Consider the following 20,768-nt stretch of genomic DNA (forward strand, 5'->3'; position numbering starts at 1 on the left):
AAATTTACTTTGTTATTTCATAAAATCAGATCAAGTGAAACTCACTTATAAAAACTGCGACCTCATTTCTTGTCTGATTAGCTTGAATTAATTTTAAATGAAAAACGTGTTCGTTTTTTTCGATCAATGTATAGAAGTTTCAGTGTTCTTTGCATAAGATACAGAAAGATAAATCAATGAATATTAGCGATTTGATTTTGATCATTGTAAGATGTTTTATCTGTGAGAGATATGTCCGAAATTTGGTAAATAATCGATAAGAAAATTTTCTATGAGGTAATCGCTGTGCGTAAAACAAGTAAATACCAAGTAGGGTAGATAAAAGACGGGTTAATAAATTGTGTGGACGTTTAATTTTATGCAGTTTAATTCTAACTGCTTCAGTATGAAGTTCGCCCTTCTAAATTTCATTATAATCATAAGTATTTATTTCACTCCAACTTATAGTTCACGTACACCAGGTATGATTAATTTATTAATAACTCAAATTAATAATCAATTTGCATAATATTTAATTTCATTACAGATAATCGATATAATGCTACAGTAGTAGCTGATGAAATAATCAAGTGGGTAAAGACTGGAAGACAAACACCAAAATTCAAAAAAATTATCAATGACTTGGCTCTTCCTTCAAGCTACCAAAGAGCCGATTGGTCTGTTGCTGATGGATTTGCATCTACAATTCTTTGTACAGTTTGCAAATCTTTTACTAAAGTTATCATAAATCTTAGACGAACTGGTACATCACCAGAAGTGATTGAAAGATCTATAGCTAAACTTTGTACTCTTTTCAATTTACAAACAAAAGAAGTTTGTGATGGAGTCGTAAAAATCAATACAGTAAGGTTTGATTTAATATTAGATATAGATTATATAAAAATAGTTATCTGATTTTACTTATGATATTTAAGATATAAATTTAATCTTCGAAAAAATGAAATTTATCTACTATTTTCAGCCAATAATTCTTTACATTGTTGACAATGATTCGACAATAGATGAGAATGCAGTTTGTGGACTTGTTTTGCAAAATCAACCATGCTGTCAACCACCAAGTAGATATCAATGGACTCTTGATATTGATGATAATCCACCTCAACTAATAAATGTTCAATCTTCAAAAGGTGATACTATAAAGATTCTTCAAATAACAGATATTCATTATGATCCTCTCTATGAGCCAAATGGTAATGCTGGATGTAAAGAACCCACATGTTGTCGGCAAGGCCAAAATAATACAAGAAGAATCACTAAGCTTGCTGGATTTTGGGGAGACTTTAATAACTGTGATTCTCCTTGGCACGCAGTTGTTGATGCTCTAGATCATTTGAAAAATTATCAAAGTGATATTGACTATGTTTATTTTACTGGTGATATAATCGATCATGGAGTGTGGGCGACAAGTAAAGAAGGAAATACCGAGAGTTTATTAAAAAGTTTTCGGAAAATTAAAGATACATTTGGTGATGTACCAGTATATCCAATCTTTGGAAATCATGAACCTCATCCTTTAAATCAGTAATTATTTTATTTTCCATCTATTATATTTTTATTTGAATTAATAAATGAATTTAATGTAAAATTGTAGATTTGCGCCTGATTATATTGAAGATGACAGCTTATCAACACGTTGGCTGTACGAATTAATGGCAAATACTTGGATAGATGCTGGCTGGTTGCCAGAGTCAACAAAAGAAACTATTTTACGAGGTGGATTTTATACTTTATCGCCGACCAAAGGCTTCCGGATAATTGCTATCAATAATAATATTTGTTACATCTATAATTGGTAACATTTCAATGTTCAAATTTTATATTTATCCAAGATATTCGATATTTTTAAAACAATTATTTCAGGTGGCTTATTTATGACGCAAAAGATCCAAGTGGACACTTGAAATGGTTGGAAAAAACTCTTTTAGAAGCTGAACAAAATCAAGAATTTGTACATATTTTAGGTCATATTCCAGCAGGGGCCAGCCAATGTCAACATACATGGAGTCGTGAATACAGAAGAATTATTAGCAGATTTTCTCATATAATTACTGCTCAGTTTAATGGACATACTCATAATGATGAATTTAATGTCTTTTACGATCCTCAAGATATCAATAAAATCATCAATATTGCTTGGAATGGTGGTAGCATAACTCCTTATTCCAATCTTAATCCAAACTATAAAGTCTACGTAGCAGATGCCAACACTTACGTAAGTTTGCGCAATGCCAATACGTTTGAAACTATAAAATGGGCATGATTTAGTATTTAATAAAATAAATAAACATTTATATAATTCTTAGGCAATAGAAGAGATTGACATGTGGATTTACAATCTGACTGACGCCAATTTAACTCCTCAAAAACGTCCTAATTGGTATAAATTATACTCTTTTAAAGAAGAGTATGGTTTGAATGATTTATCATTTGAAAGTTTGCATCAGTTAATTGTTGGCATGGCTAAAGGTTCATCAGCATTAGAAACATATCATAAGTAAGAATTTCTTGTTACTTGTGGCAATCAAAATTACTAAAGATTGATTGAAAATTTTTTTCTAGGAATTTTTTCAAACATGCAGCACCGGAATTAGATAAAGGATGTGACAAATTATGTCTTGATGCATATGTTTGTAGGATTGTTTCGAGCTCCAGCAATGAAAAAAAAGAATGCCAATACTTTCAACAGTTACAATGATCTTATAATTTGTATAATACATTAAATTGGAAAAAAATTAACTTATTTTATTTACAAAATTATAGTTATAATCTGTACATGTTTTCTACTAAAATATTATTGTTGAACAGGTTTCATATAATCAAGCCATTGTATTTTTGATGCTAATATAAAAGTTTCATGTGGCATTTTGTCGAACTCATGTAACTAGAAAATATTTAGTTTTTCATAAAATCACGTATTTTTATATTAATAAATATTAAAACATCTAACTTACTGTCATGCGAATATATTTAACTAATTTTTCAACAATTTCAGGATCATCACATTGCATTTGTAAAATTCTTCTCCACACGGCTCCTGCTAAAACGGCATCATTTCCCATCAAACCTTCATCATAGCCTGCAATTGCAGCTTTAAATTGATTTCCCAATTCTTCAATGTGATGTTGTACTTTTGACTCTCTAACACCCTAATGTAATTTCATTCAGATAATTATTAAATACTATTGTAGTATGCATTTATTTGAAATACTTTCATTGTGAACTTACTCCAAGTTGTTTTTTTCTTTGGTCCGTATCCTGCCAAAGAGCAGCGACGAAAGTGCTTCTTATATGAAATCCATCCGTTCCTGCTGCCATTAATCTAACCATTATCATCCATACATGTAATTCAGTAACCAAAAACCACGAATAAAACGTATCTGGCATGTTATACTCTGAAAAATTCAGCATGTGTTGTGATTCTTATGATTTCCTACTTTTGTTGCCAATTTAAATTAAATAAAACATGATCTTATATTTCCTATATACCTGTCATAAATCTTATGTAATTAAAGTTATCAAAGCAAGAACTGTACAATAGCGAGCCTTTGGCTCTGTAAAGCTGAAAAATAAATAGATAATTAATATGTTTTCCATAACATAAAATACTGAATTCTCAGCATTATAATAAACTTACATACTTCCGAACTGCATGATAATAAATTTTGTCTTTAACTGAATAATATCTATCTGCAATAACAGCTTTAAATCGTGTCATAATTGCTGACTTTGGTCTTGCATGGGCTGCTCTTTTCTGAATAGAGGATAACGTAAAGGATGGTGCAAGGAGCTCACGTGGATTGACAACATTCGAAAATTTATTATTTAAACTCCAATTTTTTTGAACAATAATATTTGATAACTAAAACGAAAAATAGTCATTGTTATAAATAAATTAAGTAAAAAATATTATTTGAAAATGTTTAAAGAAGAAATAAGACATAAATAGTATTGTCTTCACAGGTTAAGAAAGTTGGTGAAATATCTAGATTTCTCACTTACCCTCATAAAAGGTATTATTTTAATTTGATGCATATTTGTTCAATAATATATTTTAACTTAAATAATTTCTATAAATAAAGCAATTATGGAATATTAATCAATATTAATACTGTTGATTTGGATGAAAAATCATGTGAAAAGTGCTGCCCATTAGATTCTTTCTCCGTACGGCAAACGCTCGAACTTTCAGTTGAAAAATGGAGGTCACCCGGTGGTAGTGTCCATAAATCAGGAAGCACGTTTATAAATAATTTTTCTATCAACAATACTGATATTTTATTATAAACTATTACAAACGGTAAGCGCATCTTTAATACTTACAGAAAATAATAATTGTCTATATTTTAATTTATTTATCTAATTGTAAAATGAAGGAGAGACTTGGCCTTGCGGAAGCATTATTCATTATACTAGAGAACACACTACTTCGATATTTTTGAGAATTTTCCCATTACTTCTTCAATTTTGAGTTATTCAGTCTCTTTTTTTCCCATAGTTTTTTTTTAGTGCTATTCGAAATAAATACTTCTTGATACATAGATTTTCGATAAATTTATTAATAAGATTACAAATATCTGTTTTTAGTTCAAGTATTTGCAGCTACATCATACTTATGATTTGCTTCAAGCATTAATATCAATATATGAAGACAATAGATCTGAAAGAAATATCTTTTACCTGAAACTTGATTTTTGTAAGGCATTGAGTATAAATGAGTTTAGTATGAGTAATGAAGTAACTTAAAGAATTTGATGTTTATTACAATAATAAAATTATGAAAATCACTTTGAAAAATAAGAGGTTCTGTTTGCTATATGGTCATAATATGATAAGAAATAATATGGATTTTGTAATCAATGAAGGGATGAGTTTGCTTTGTTTGGATTGATTATTTATATTTTCATAATATTTTGCTAAATAAAAACGTTTTTTTTACAATTATTTTACCAACAATCTATCAAGTTCTTAACATATGTATAAGTCATTTTTTGTAATAAATACTAATGAGATTATATAATGAATAATCTTTGATATGTTGTTTAATGTTAATAAAATTCATTTTGTTATAGCTTTCACAATGAAGGCAAAAACCAAAACGAAGAAGAATGATCGGAAATTCAATAGAGTCAAATTTGATGCTAAGGATCCACCGATTGTTGAGACGCCAACTTGTGACTCGGCTAGTCTACGTAAACCTATTGATACAAGTTTATGTAGTTTACGCCAAGTAACCAAATTATTTGAGACTGGGAGTGAAGAAATTAAGTGCATTCTTACTTACGAATGTGACGTTATTTATGAATGTAAAATATGTAGAAGTTTATTTAGAAGTTTGTTGAATTTTATTTCCCACAAACGCGTATATTGTCCTGAGAAATTCAATATTTTATGCGACAAAAGTGCCATTAATCCCCCAACTATGGTTAGTAACTATTTAAAAGTATTCAATCAATAAGTAGTGAATCAATAATGAATAAATTATTATTCATTATTTAAAGATTATTATTATTTAACAATGAATTTCTTGAATATTTTAGAGTATTGATACAACAGATCCTGAAAGCAAGGAAAACTGCAAGAATGAAAGACCAATTAAAAATCAAGATACAAATAAAAAGTTTCCAAAAAAAGATCTTACTTCAGTAATATCTATGTTACAACAGAAACAAAAGGATCCTGACTATGATGAAACTAAAGAACAAAATAATAGGATGCATATTATTGCAGATACTGAACAAGTACTTTTAGAAGTCATGGAATCCAACAAGGCTGCTTTTCAAACAGTTTTAGAGCCTACTGTTAAAAATATTGATTCAGAGGATTTGATGAAGGCACAGGTAATTTTTATTTTCAATTTATTGATTTATTACACATTGAAATATTTTTTTGTGGTTATGATGCTATGATAAAATAATTTTTGTTCAGACAACGGAATTGCAAACCATCCTCAGTCGTGATACAGCAATACTTGGTCCTGATGGTCAAGTTATAGAAGTAGGTATTGATGAAAAGTGTGATGATCCTCTTCAATTTTCTGAAAGACAAGGGAATATATTGAACAATGATATTATATCTAATGATAACCTAGTGTGTTCAATTTGCAATACAAGATTTTCTACCAAGAAAACCCTTAAATTTCATATGAAATCACTTCATACTTCCGATCGATTAGTATACCCTTGCCCAAGTTGTACAAGTTTATTCCCAAGTAGTTGGGGAGTTTATCGACATTTACTTAAAGGTAATTATTTCAATGCAAGATTTCATTATTAACTTTCCACCAGTTTAATCAAGACTTTCATTTAACAATGATTATTATTTTCTTTGTAGTTCACAGAAAGAGTAATGCTCAAGTAAGGAAATTGAGAACTGAAATCCAAGCCAAAGCTCATAAAAGGAAAACTACCAGAGCTCAGGATATGGAGAAAGACTGTGCTGAAAGTAAACTTAATGACTTGAGTGAACCTCAATCTTTAACTAATCAAACTCAGGTTTGTAATTAAGATGTAGTTTTAATTTGATTGATATTTTAAACGTTAGTTAACCTCAATAAGAGATAAAATCAATAAAACTTTATCCATTATTATAATCAAGAGTAAAAAACTCCAATGAAAGCTTATGAATAATGATTATGAGTAATTTTAAATTATAAGAATAAAATATTTGTTTTAGGAATGGATGGCACATCTGGAATCTGATGGAGAGCTTCAACGCTGCGGGGGATGTGGCAAGCGATTCGATAGAAAGGCAGCGTTACAATCCCATTCTCAAACGTGTCAAAGACGATTGGCAGCCTGTAACGGAGATGTTGCTATCAAGTCTAAGCGAAAACCAGTGTCGGAAATGATACCTGAACATCCTCGAGCTGCTACTCCGGCGTCAGCAATTTCATTAGCTAATGCAAATGTGGAAAATAACAGTATTACATTGAAAGACAATTCAGTTCCGTCTCTAGAACCTATAGCAATTCCTGCTACTTCACCACCAAAATCTAATAGTCTTCTTCGTATACCTAATATATCATCAGCTGTCACTATTACTCCTTTGAACCAAGAAGAATCAACAGGAATTTCAATACGAGTCGAAGGTATATCTTCTCTTTCTAAAGATGCTTGGGATAAAATTGGAACTGAAATGTCCGATATTGTACCTGATCCTACTCCTTCAGTCATCCCATCTGAAAGTATGCAGACTGATAATAATGATGGAGACAAATCAGATGATCCAGAGATTATTTTTACTAAAATCGAAAAGACTAAGACTAATATATCAGGGAGTACTGGAAGTAAAAAAAGGAAAATGGAAAATATAGCGAATCTACATAAACTTGAATGTGTACCATGTAAACGAAAATTTTCCAATCTTCCAGCTTTACGAAGACACATGGCTGAACATATAAATTGGTATCGCTATCACTGTAAATTGTGTAATTTCAAATGCATTGATAAAATTGATTCAATTGCTCACTGTAACAAAATTCACAATGCTAAAAATAGTCGAATAAGTATTGCAAATATGATAAGTGAAACACCAATCAATCATCAACCATCAAACTCTTCTAGAAGTTTATTAAAGAGAAAAAATGTACAAAAAGAACCTCTTGAACTTGAAGTTATTGATGTTACTGCTGTATCAACATCAACTGATGAAAGTGCAAATACAAACCAGGAAACGGGCTCCATGCAAAATGGTAGGTTATTCAACAACAATTCTTAGTAAAATTTTTGAAATTCTTTTTGTATAAATTATTAACAAAATATGATGTATTATTTCAGGAGTCTCAAAAGTGAATTCAAGGGCAGGAAAAAATAATAAAATTGATGATAAATCAAGTTCTGATTCTGATACGGAAACTCCAGATAAAATGAGTGAAGTAGCGAAGAAAGCAAGGTTAGATGAAGATCCTGAACTTCGTAGAATGGTGATGGAAGTAATTTTCGGCTCGACTGAAGTTGGAGTTAATGAGAAACCCAGAAGTAGTTCTGAGAGTACGAGAATGCGAATGAATCGAGCATCTAGTGAAAACCGCAGTAATTCAAGTTCAGACTCTGAACCATCCAGTGTTAATTCGAATACAAATCAGAATAATGAATCATTAAAGAGTGATAGCCGGCATTCTCGAGCTACAAGAAATCGAACAAAATTTGAAGACAAAGATTTTATTTATGATCTTGATGCAGTTCTTTTAAAAGAGCCTGTTGAGGAAGATCTCTGTTCTATAAAAATCACCAATGATAAACCGAGTGCTAATGTTATTAATAATACAAAAATCAATTCTGATGACCTCACTATTGTTCTCCGCAAAGATGATGTTGTGTCTGAGAACAAACTCGGAAAGGTTGCCTAGACTTAAGTTTTATTTATGAAGTTGTATAAAACATACTAGACTTTTTAGAGTTTAATATTACTTGATAACGTAAAGTAGCCTACGTTTTGATGAAAAGTACAGTCTTATAATATTTTAAAACATGTTATAGGATTATTTTATTACGATAAAATGAAAATGGTATTACAATTGTGTGCAGCGTTGAAAAATAACTGACTTTAAAAAATGGCAATTCATAATAATGTTAGTAAGTTACCAGGTTTTAAGAGTCTCTCTCTATGAGAGAAACGTTTACTCAACATGATTAACAGTATTTACTGAAATTAATCCCCAGCTATTTCTTCTAGAGACGTAATGATATATTCAGGTGTTAATAAAAACAGTGTATTTCAAGAAAAAAATATATTCATACAATATTTTACATCATTACTTTTGTCAAAGTAAAATTAATGCTTTGTTGAAGGTCAGACAATATAAATTGTATATTTCTCAAAAGCTGGCCAACTGGAATATATTCATTCAGTAATTAATTACCTATATTTAGTATTAAATATATCAAAAAAAAAAAATTTTTTTTTCTATTTTGATTAAATAATTTTAAATCTATTCATTATTAAATATCACTTATATCAATTAGTATTATAATAGATTTTTATTTTAAGAATAATGATTAATTTATAAAAATAAAAAATTTTAAACAAAAAAACCAATTTGACTTTCTTCAATTCATATATTCCCGCTTTTAAAGGCACTTAGGTGATTGATGAAGCTATATAGGTATGGTGTAGAGGGGATAAGTCAAAATGGAAGGGAGAAAGGCGGGACCTTACTGCTGTGCAGAACCTGACCACCAGGATCAGACGCGCGGAGGCTGTCATCGAAGTTGGTTATTGTGTGTGAAACGTTTTAATAAAAATTTATTACCACTTACTGAAGCATAAATTTTGAAAAAAAATCTATGAAAGTGGTTAATTAGATAACGTGTCGATAAATAACGTGTGTTAATCGTGAAAACGAATGCTACGAACATTTGAAAATACAAAGACGCGTATCGTGATAGTGCTATTGTGGTGAGAATAGTGAATCTCGGAAAGAAGAGAATCAGCATCGGATCTTTCTCAGGGTGAGTACAAGCCAAACAAAAACAAATCTCATACATGTAGGCAATTTGAACGTGATACAGTGGGAAATGAAAATAAGGTTAAGAGGACTTGGGACAATTTTAAATGAAACATACATGTAATCCTTTATAATAACTAATTTTATTTATGATCTCTAAAAGTTCAGTCGTATGAGTTGAAAGAAAAGCTTCAAAGAAAACGTGGCGCTGTTGATATACATGTAATTTGCGCCGCTTATTCCACGAAAAATATAAGTTGGCAGCCATTAAACTTGAGATGTCTTTTGTTTCATTTTGGAATGTAGTACGGTGAATTTATTAATTATCAAGAATATTATTTTCATGTATTTACCTTTATCAAATCTAAACTAATATCAAATGACTTATGCTTTATCTTTTATTTTACCATAATTATTGATTTATAATCACTAGGCTCCGATTTAATAACGTACACCACTTGTTGCTATTGATAAATACCATCCTTACACATCATTCTTTGTTGACAATTCATCATACCAATTGTTATTAGCTTGAAAACTGTTTTTTACTCCGAAATTGACAAAGTCATCTTTGGAGATTTGCTTTATTATACCTAGAGATACATGATCCTTTGAACTTTTCGTATTATGTATTATCTGTCAAGAATATTATTAATATGTTCCATCATCAGTGCTAATGTTTTAATGTATTCCGTACTTTCTCGTACAATTTCTCAGTAAATAAAAAAAAAGAAAAAAAAAACCAAGCCTTCTTTTAAAGTATCACGAAACATGATAGAGAAGAGACAGTTTCCTTTCTTTCCTCGCGGGCCGTTAAGAAAATTATAATCTTGATTACGCATTTAAGGGGATGTTGCTAATAGAACACGAACATTGGTGTGCTTGACTTCCTCTATAAGCAATAGATATACAGGATGAATCAAATCCGCTTTCTCTTTAATACCCACTCCACCTGTACCATTCTCTCTTTCTTTCTCTTTAACTTTTAAAATCACTTCAAAAATTATTTTCTCCTGTTATGTAAGTTTATTTGAATATCCTTTATAAATACTTATCGATAATCAGTATGATTTTGTTCATGCTACATTTATATCAATGGCGCAATAGATTATTCTAATGCTGACTCAGATCTGGGCATGCTGTAAAATAAAACTGTTGCAAAATATTATCGTTTGTTGTTGACCGTGAATTTTTGTTTTATTCGCTTGACAAGTGTCATTACATTTTTTTTTTCTCTCTTACCAATAGAATGTTCTTGATCTTCTGGATCCTTGATTTTTTATCAATCGTTTTAAATTTAAGTGGTTAATGATATATCAAGTACTTGATTTTTCTCGCAATATTTAAGATATTATTTTGAGATAAAAATGTTGAATGACAATAAGTAACCGGTAAGTTAGTCATTCAGATTTTAGGTTACGAGACATTTATTATCGAACGTACGGTTTTTATACCGTCGGATCGTTCAAGTGTGGACACTTGTATTGGGTTATTTGAGAAACCCGTTTGGACTATACGCGACACCTGACCAGACAGCCTGTTTGTCGACACGACCAATGGTTTTTTCTTTCAAATTTTTTTTTTTCCAACTCAACGTCAAGTTATTTAACGTAAAAAAAATTTTCTAAGCATATTTGCGTGACACGTTTTTTCAATGTATTCTTAAAGATATTATTATAGAGTGTAACTGGAAGTACATAACTAAAATACTCATTTATTTTCCTGCCATGTATATAGAGATAGTTTGACACTGACTCAGATTATGAGTACTTTCATTAAATAATAATGAAAATGTTTTATTCATAAAAATTAATAATTCATTATTAGAAGAACAATATTCTTTACAATTATTGTTACACACACCACCTATCATTTATATTACTGTTATATCACATTAAATATTGAGATGAAATTTAATGTAGATTTCTTCGAATTACTGTAATATTGAGATAATTATCTTTAAGGGTATAGTCTCCCCTTGAAATTTAAGAAGCAAAAATAATTTGAAAATCGATATCTCATAATGTAAAAATAACATTTTTTTATCAATTTAAATAATAACAACAATTTAAGCATAAATAATAAAATAAAAAATTACTTATCGATCAATAAATTAAAATTTATATTAACGATTAATAAATTATTTGTTTCATAGAATTTTTTCATTACAGATAGTTGTTATTTGATACATTTTATTAATTCATTAAACATGTGGTTAATTAAAATGAATCATCAATTTAATTAGTTTGATTGCAGTAATTTTTTTATAATCAATCCAGCTTTGACATTCATTACTCACAATTTTTTATTTATTTATTTCATACTGACAGTAATTATAAATTAATATTAACAATAATAATAATTATTATTTAAATGTAAATAAATTTTCATGGTACATTAGAGTGTTAAATTGTTAATTTTCTGGGAATTTATTGGTACATAGTTCAGTAAATACCGTCATTTTGCACTATTTATATGGTCACTTTATTTCAAATGGCGTAACTTGACATCGCATGTCATGTCTACGGATACGTAATGTGTCTTGTCTCTTTACGATCTTGAGTTTATTCTTTACATTCAACACAGCAGGAAATATATTGAATGTTATGAAAATATCCATGATAAAAGATAAATAAATTTTTGCATTATTCATAACACATGTTTTTTTTTATAAAAAATGGTGCAAAATACCAAGTATCACCGAACAAAAACAAATGTAAACAATAAACGATACAACTTAATTGTTATCAATGATTACAATTATTGCATAAACTTAATTACAACTGTGTTTGAAGCAGAGTTGTGTAACGAGTGAGTTCATTCTCAGTGATTTACAGAAAAAAGAATAAACTTTAAGAAAAAAAAAAGATAAGAGTTTAATCGAGCACCAGGTTTTCACTTTATTTAGTCGCATGTGGTCGAACCGGTAGTACCCGTTTGATACATTCAGTCAAGTTTTCCAAGTTTTACTTAATCATATTTTACTGTTATTTAAATGCCCTTTATATAAGAGTTAATAAAAAAAAAAAGTAAATCATCATTTAGAGAATTAATATTCCAATCATTTTTTGACTGCTCTGAATATTAATGGACTACCTCACTATACCTATTAAATATACGTTAATAAAACGTTCCTTATTCTATGCACCTCGTGGGTTGGTTGAGGTTATTGCGCTTCATACATTTACACTACTTTTATGCTAGTCTTAAGAGATGGAATCATGCGTTGGTGTACGGGACATCCTGCAGGAGTGCTGCAGACGTTCAAGGCAATATTAAATGTACGAAGATGCACTCGAATGAAAGTGCAACGAAGATGAAACTATCTGACTGTACTTTAAATGCAATAGATAGTGAGTTCGACGACTCTTTTATCTATAACTATCTTGTTATTACTCATTGTCTTATCAAATGCTTTAATGATCGGATAATTAGTCGTACCTCATTATATATTTGAATTCAATACAAACATTTTATTCAATTTATTTTATCGAAATTTTTGGAGTAATCATTGGAGTAAAAATATTTTTTAGAGTGCAAATTTTTTTTTGCTCTAAAAAATATTTTGTATGGTAGAAATAAATTACAATAAAAATTTTGATGTGAAATAGTATTTTTAAATGACGGAGAAGGAAATGAAAATGGTGTCGAGCTAGTTTGTTTATGTGCTAAAAAATATTGCTCAACTCGCATGCCTGGCTAGCTCAGTCGGTAGAGCATGAGACTCTTAATCTCAGGGTCGTGGGTTCGAGCCCCACGTCGGGCGATTGTTTTTTGCGCTTTTTTAAAAATAAATTTCAATAAATATTAATAATATATATATAAATCATAAAAATGTCACATTTCCTTCGCTCTCGGAGTTTAAAATTATTTTTTCTACACCATGTTTAGTAGCTTTAACATATCATTTAAATGGTAATTATTATTTTTATTATTATAATAATTTTTTTTGCATTAATTCTTTAAACGAAAAATGAAAAATCATATAAAAACAATAAAAGTCAATAACCTCTTGCACTTGTAAGTTTTTCATTGACGTTTGAAGAGTGCATGTCACTGGAAAGTAATTTCACTCATTTTTCTTTTATCACGATATAAAAAAAGCTTAGAATAGATACAATCATCAGAGTTCATTCCACACATTACATGCATTTTTAAATAACAACAACAGAATGGAAAAAAAAAAATGATAACTATCAACCAGTCCAAGTGTAAGTTGGTATTGATTTATAGATGACAAGCAAATATTTTCAATTAAACTAATCCACCACTTCTGGTGTGTGAACATGATGAGAATTCATGACATTTATGCACCAAGGGATTGTTTGCAGTCAAAGTATATGAAAAAAAAAAAAATAGTAGTACTGAAATCATATGTATTCAGTAATGATAACACCTACACCTTTATCCAACCCTTGATAGAGGGTGATAGAGAGACTGCACGATAGAGGGTAATGCCATTGGTTACACTGCCCATCATATTTCTATGTACACTTACATGTGTTGTTGTTATGGAAACGTTGAGGGCACTACATTCTGTTGCGTCTTCTTCCTTTGTCTCTGTGACACTCAACCACATACGTTTTCCATTAACTTATTACTCATTCTTTTGTCAATAGACTCATTGTTTTTTTTTCACAGGATTGTCAATAAATATTAATAATAAATTTTTATTATAAATTATATAGTAGTTTTCGATCAATCGATTTAAATACAGTCTCGTGAATTTTTATGTAATTGAAATTTAAATTGTTTCAGTATAAATATATAGCATTTTTTTTTTTTTATGAAATGTAAAATACTACAATGAAATGTTATTTAATATTTAAACAATGCACGCTATTGCGACGTAATTAATACTCCCTTCTGCTCATGTCTGGATGAATCATAGCACAGGGGCTTTGAAAGCTCAAATAATTGTTCAGTCGCAATATCTTGAAATGTTTTTTTTGTCAAAAATATATTGAAAAAAAAATAGATCTGGGCTTACTTTGAGTCCTGATAACGAATTTCCCATTAATTAAAATCCGTAATTCTGTCATTTTTTATTTTTTTGTTTATAATAAATTACTATTATAAACAATATATAATTATTTAATCACATAAAGTTATTTATACCAACATTTTATTAATGTTTATTAAATATAATCATAATAATTCAATAAATTGAAATAATTTGCAAGTATTTATAACAAATTGAAATTGTTATAAACAAAAAACTGTTAGACTAAATTTGTTGAAACATTTTTTATTTGATTGAGTACATCAAAAAATTGTATTAAAATTTTAAAAACTTTTTTTTTATAAATATTTTATTATATTTTTTGTAATAAGTATTCTATCTGATGTGCGTAATTGTCAAATTTCATGCACATGCGTCTAAAATTGTTGGATTTATGACACTGTGACAGACGGATGGTCATAAAAAAATTAGCACAGCTGAGGTGCTCAACGTTCTGTGAACGAAAATTAAAAGTAGAAAAAATTAGACGAACGAGACGAGGGAGTTAATAAGAAAAAAATATTTATTTCGGGGGAATTAATAATGTTAATATTATTCTTTTTATCAAATCATAAATAATTGATAATAATATTTTTTTTATAGCTTTAAATACAACTTAAAAACGATTTTAATGCATAATAAATTTGTTTACAATTAAAAAAAAAATTAGAAAGGTTCTTCGTTAAATTATAAGTAAATATATTGATAATAATTATAATAATTATAAATCTAAATATAATGATGTAAGATAGTTCTTAAAAACTGCATCCGAATTTGCGTTATTATTTAACCTTGATGTCACTGAAATAATTTGCTGAATTTAATTAATTAATTAATCTTTTATTGGATCTAATAATTTTTTCCTTTTTATCATTGCTGTAATATTCTTTAGGCATAATTTTTTTTTAATTTACATTGTTTAATGTCTTATCTTTCATATAAAAAGTAAAATTACATATACAATTTAATAAATTTAAAATTGTATAGTGTGTTAATAAATTAATTTACATCCAAGTTGGAAAAAATGACTGATAGAAAATATGACAATGCGGATTCAGATAATCTGAGTTTTTTTTTTTTAGTAAAACGTAATAAAAGTAGGAAAACAGATTTATTAAGGAATAAATAATAAAAAAATAGACAAGGGAAAGAAAAAGAATGTCGTTTCGAGACTTTCAAAGGATCTGAAGCGATAAAGATGAGGAAAATCTGTGACGCAAGTTTATGACAAGTTAAGCTATAGAAATTGAAGGAAATCCGAGTGTCAGCATTATTTTTAATGTCTAGAGGAATTAGATATTAAAAGGGGATAAACAGGAGTTTCAACATTGTCACTAAATTTACTTCAGTAACCAATAAATATTTAACGACTTTTTTCATATACAATCACTCTATTTTCTTCTAATATTTTAAAAATTAACAACTAAAATATTTATTACATTAATTTCAATAAATAAATAATGACATTAGTATTGTTTAAATTAAATACCATTTAAATAAATTATTCATGAAAAAAATAAGCTGATAAATAAATAATTTATTAAAAAAATTTTAAATGTATAAATGATGTAAAAAATATTTTTTAATGAAAATTTTTTTAAATATTCATGTAAAAACTGTTGTTTTATTTAAAACAAAAAATTATTCTCGCATGTTATTGTCAATGTTGTTACAATTTTTATATAAAAAATGAATCGTTAATATTTATTGTTGATTTGAGTGACAAAGTTGCAATAATTTTAAATTTATCTACTCCAATATTTGATAAAAAAAAAACATGACTATCACTCCAAAAATATTTATCACAATAATTAATGTAATTTTTCAATATTTTTTATTGATATTCAATCATTGTTAAACCATTCCAACAAAAGTAATAAATCATCAATTTTAACCTACACCTAGACGTGACATTCTCCATTTAGATACGTGCTGGATACCATTGATTTTTACACCGTTTTATTTTTTTCCGCATTTCATTCTCGTCTAATACTATAAAGTGTATAAAATATGAATTACACGAAAGGAAATGATTATAATTTATTAAAGCAGACTTGTTATAAAATACGAACAGTGGAATAATTTGATGAATTTTGTACTTGTGAGTTTGAAATTAAGATAGTGAATTAATGATTACTGATAACGAATAAAAAATGAACTGCTTCTTCATTCCGTCAATCGTTCTAAACACATTATATCAACTAAACTACTCTTGTAATCATGAGATTAGACACATCCGGACGAATTACAAATTACGTGACTCAAGTCAATGGTACACGAACAAGTTTAATGAATGATTTTATCCATTATAGTTTATACGAAATTATTACAGCCCCCGCACATTTCTTTCATTTTCAAAGCTTCATACCTTTTAAAAGTCATTTTTATATTCTAATTGGATAAATTATATGTAACCCAATTTAACTGCTTTTTTTTTTATTAACTTTCCCATTAGGAAGAGTGTATTGTAATGGAGTCGATTTTTAAAATTCGTCATTTTATCAATGAATTTTTATACAATGAGGAAGATCTAGGAAGAAGTTTGAACAAATTCGGACCGGCCGTTTTTTGTTTATTACAATTTCAATTTGTTATAAATAATTGCGAAAGGTTTTTATTCATTGAATTATTATGATTATAATTATATATATATATATATATATATATATATATATATATATATATATATATATTAATACATTGTTAACACAATAAAGTGCGCCTAGACCCATTTTACGTTTATTTTAGAAGATTTGAGCAATAAAATCATTTACTCTGTAAATAATGTAAGCTTTTACATGTTTATTTAATTTATTACATTTTATTACTTACTTTCAGAACATTTGGACTGAAATTCACGTTCTAATTAACGCGTTAAAACCGTCATAAAATTCAGTAAAGAGGAAAAAATTGACCCTCTGGGGTAGTTTGAGGGATGAAAAAAACAAAAAAAACTTGTCAGAGAGGTTTTTTAATTTTTTAAAAATGAAATTGTAATTTAAAATAAAATTACTCATTTGCACACAGAAAATTTCGTCCATTTTGTTATTAAATTTCACATAAATAACTTTATTATAAAACCATGTTTTTCAGTGATTAAAAATTTTTTTTACAAAAAAGAACTATTTTTCAAAATGAGAATATATTTCGTCACTAGAATTTTTTTAGTCCAGTAAAATTAAGGTTGAAATAGGGAAACTGTTAAGTACGGTTAAGAATTACAGGGATTGTTCTTACAGTCACTGGAAATAATTACCCCTACATAAAAAAAGTACTCCAACTCCAGGCAAGGGTAAAAACGACCCCTAAAAAGTTTGTTTTCCAATTATCTCGCAAACTTTAAGAGATATGAAAAAATTGTTTATTGCATTTAACCTTCGACATTATAATACACTTCGATTTGCAGTTTAAAGCAAAGAAGTTAAGAAAAATATTTCTTCAGTGAAAATTCACTCTTGTATCTAACTTTTACCAATTCATTTTTAGAAAGTTATATTTTCCTCCAAGTAACAAAATCCTATCACGCTAATTACAATTTTTTTTTAACTACTTTTGCATTAAAAAATAAAGTGTCTTTTTTATTAAAACATTTACTAACAATTTATATTCATGATAAAAGTCTAACAAAATTTATTCATCGTCTCTAAAAGATAAAAAAGAATATTGCAGTGTAATAAATTTACTAGAAACATTAGAAGCAGATTTAATAGTAAATCAATAATTATTTAACGGCACTTAACTATTTGTTTATTAAAATGGCCTATAAATTAATTTTTTAAACCATCTACTAAACTAACCTATAAATTGTATTTTAATAAGAAAATTTTCCTTCACCCCTTTCTTCTCTCTCTCTCTCTCTCGAAGTTGAAATTTATCGTATCACTAGTCTTCTTTGTGGGTGTTAGAATAAATTTAGAAATGCCAAACGATTCAATAGTTGATTATTTCAAATAAATTTCACCATTCTACTTATCACTCACTTTCTTCGTGTGTGAGAGTCACGTAAATTTGTCTACAAAATATAATAGAACATTTAGTGAGGTGTGGTTGAGGAAACGTTTTGCAAGTGGAACATCGTACGGGAAACAGGCCAAGGTGCTCCCAAGAGGTTTCATAACGTCATCAAATCTCAATGAACGGTGTCTGAAGTATAAAAAAAAAATGTGATGGTTTTTGTTGTTTTATTAAACTTGCATTTCATTCATAGAACTCACTCAGCCAACTTAACAACTATTATGATTGTCAAATGCTATTTCACACGATGCCTTTCTACTTTCTCCTTTTCTTGCAATTCCACCATTTTATTTATTTTTTTGTTAATTTTTCCATTATTTTACTTTGCTTTTATTCTTCAATGACTTTATTATTATTAAGATAAGAATAATCTCTCTCTCATTTTGTCTCTTTCGTTCTCAATTATTTAATCTCTGAAGCTATGTAGGAATTATCTACGCTCCAAAGAGAGTTTTGAAGTAGTTTCGATTTATCGGTTGCACGTTCGTTGATCGAATGAGCCGCATGTTCGGTGTACCAATCAGAAAGTACCGTTAAATCAGCCACATAAGGAAAAAAAAAATATCAAGAGAAGGTTCTATTTGACTTTAGTTTGATTCTTCCAAAGTTACTTGGAAGTTTTATTTTTTTATCTAATTATTTAAATTAATGTGGATTTTATGAAGGGAATGGAATGAGAAAGAATATTTAAATAATATTTATTCTTGTGACTTGATGGTTGATAATCATTTTTTAAAGGTTCAAGAATTTTTCTAGCGGGTTAATTTTTCTTCCAATTACTTCTCTGTTAATGAAGATGCTGAAGAAAAACCTGTTTTCTTTTTCATCATTCATTTCCCTGTAACTCCATCGTCTCTATTTTTACCCCTCATTAATTCATTGGAATGCACGGTTCAGTTATCTGAAACAATTCCTCCATTTTAACTAACGAAAAAGAATGGAAAGTTGAGTTTTTGTTAAATTATTATTTGATGTTTTATACATTTATAAAAAAAAAAATACTTTCATTTAATAATAATTATTTTATAAAACCAGAAAAAAAATTTTCTTGTTAATATTTTTATTTAAATATGATTAATAATAAAAATTATTTTTTTTTTTTAAGGTAGTTTAGCAAAACTCACAGTTGGCGACCCTTTTTTAAAATTTTTTTGAAAGACTATACCTTCATGACTTGAGAGATATGATTACTTAAAGTTAGATTTAAAAACAAGAATAAAACAGCAATCATTAGTATTTTGATTACCAATCTGTGAATACCAAACTACTTGAATTCAAAAGGATAAATAAATATTTTTAACATCAGTTTAAAAATTGAAATTAAAAGTAAACAAAACACTAATCATAGCTTTAAATTGATTCCTTATATAGGATTTTCAATTAAATAAGTTATTTAAATAACATAACAAAATACCTGATTATGAAATAGTATTATTGCTCAATAAATATCCATCTGATTAAACTTAGAAATCAAGAAAGAATCCTATTTAAAAAAAATTATCATAAAACTGTTGTTTGAACTCAAGTTTTTTTTTTTTATAACAAAACAATAAAAAATTAAATAAGAACAAAACCAATTATTTTAATGATTTTTTATTTAATCCTGTGCTGTGAAAAATGCTATGTCATAATTGGAAATTCTCTATTAAATAATTTTTTAGCATAATATATCATTAGAAAGTGATGTAGAAAAAAAAATGATAAATGTTTAAGGATTGTTGTAAGCATGGGAAAATATTTCTTGTATGTTTGATTTTTTTTCCTTCAGTCCACCATTCAGATTGGATTGAATTAAATCTGAAGATAGTTATTAGTACAATATATAGAACATATTTTCTAATAAACATACTCAAATGTACAAGTCCTGCATGCTGAGAATGTCCAAGACGACATTCCGATGCCAACCAGCCTGCTTCCAATCGCTATTTCTCTGTTTTGTTTTCTTTCTTTCTTTCTTTCTTTTCTATCTTCTCTTTCTTTCTGTATAGCAGCACCTGTCGGTTTTACGTCGGAAGACAAACTTATAATTTCTGTTTACCAATCGAAATCCTACGCAGAAACATTTACATGCAATCGTGATTCCATATCACGATTTTCCTATTTAATTCAAACGTTCTTTTTTTTATTTTTTTTTTATTCTTTTTTTATACACAAAGAAAAATTTTCCGTTAAGAATTACAATAAATGAATAAACACACATTTTAATTCAAGCTGTTAATTAAAACAGAAATAGCATGAAAAAGATTTACTGTAACTTTTTAAAAATAATATTGCAATTTAATTATTTTATTACTTTAAAAACATTGT

General features: G+C 28.0%; 4 protein-coding genes and 1 non-coding gene across 8 annotated transcripts in view; 4 read left to right on the plus strand and 1 right to left on the minus strand.

The window, feature by feature from the left end:
• The first annotated feature begins 258 nt into the window (after positions 1-258).
• LOC118068089 (sphingomyelin phosphodiesterase-like) lies at positions 259-2,829 on the plus strand. Its single transcript, XM_035085260.1, has 7 exons — positions 259-461; positions 527-843; positions 962-1,521; positions 1,592-1,792; positions 1,861-2,212; positions 2,304-2,494; positions 2,560-2,829. The coding sequence occupies exons 1-7, from the start codon at positions 359-361 to the stop codon at positions 2,693-2,695; spliced, it is 1,860 nt and encodes a 619-aa protein (XP_034941151.1). The 5' UTR covers positions 259-358; the 3' UTR covers positions 2,696-2,829.
• Uqcc1 (Ubiquinol-cytochrome c reductase complex assembly factor 1) lies at positions 2,678-4,176 on the minus strand. Its single transcript, XM_035085262.1, has 6 exons — positions 4,000-4,176; positions 3,635-3,859; positions 3,487-3,559; positions 3,226-3,392; positions 2,952-3,146; positions 2,678-2,881 (listed from the first exon to the last, which is right to left on the minus strand). The coding sequence occupies exons 1-6, from the start codon at positions 4,030-4,032 to the stop codon at positions 2,792-2,794; spliced, it is 783 nt and encodes a 260-aa protein (XP_034941153.1). The 5' UTR covers positions 4,033-4,176; the 3' UTR covers positions 2,678-2,791.
• An 8-nt stretch (positions 4,177-4,184) lies between these two features.
• On the plus strand, positions 4,185-8,838 carry LOC118068088 (zinc finger protein 800). The gene is made up of 7 exons (XM_035085259.1): positions 4,185-4,297; positions 5,070-5,422; positions 5,538-5,837; positions 5,926-6,241; positions 6,331-6,491; positions 6,673-7,690; positions 7,776-8,838. The coding sequence occupies exons 2-7, from the start codon at positions 5,078-5,080 to the stop codon at positions 8,345-8,347; spliced, it is 2,712 nt and encodes a 903-aa protein (XP_034941150.1). The 5' UTR covers positions 4,185-4,297; positions 5,070-5,077; the 3' UTR covers positions 8,348-8,838.
• A 357-nt stretch (positions 8,839-9,195) lies between these two features.
• Positions 9,196-20,768, plus strand: part of Tsp66E (Tetraspanin 66E) — a 33,169-nt gene continuing 21,596 nt past the window's right edge. For all 4 annotated transcript variants that reach the window (XM_035085225.1, XM_035085226.1, XM_035085228.1 and 1 more), the window contains exon 1: positions 9,196-9,449. The gene's annotated coding sequence lies outside the window, so the exon portion shown is untranslated. The remainder of the gene's footprint in view (positions 9,450-20,768) is intronic.
• Positions 13,139-13,211, plus strand: TRNAK-CUU (transfer RNA lysine (anticodon CUU)). Its single transcript has one exon. It is a non-coding gene; the product is annotated as a tRNA-Lys (tRNA).

The sequence above is a fragment of the Chelonus insularis genome, unplaced genomic scaffold, assembly GCF_013357705.1.
Source record: "Chelonus insularis isolate UGA/USDA-ARS -01 unplaced genomic scaffold, ASM1335770v1 contig_399_pilon, whole genome shotgun sequence".
Classification (NCBI taxonomy): Eukaryota; Metazoa; Arthropoda; class Insecta; order Hymenoptera; family Braconidae; genus Chelonus; species Chelonus insularis.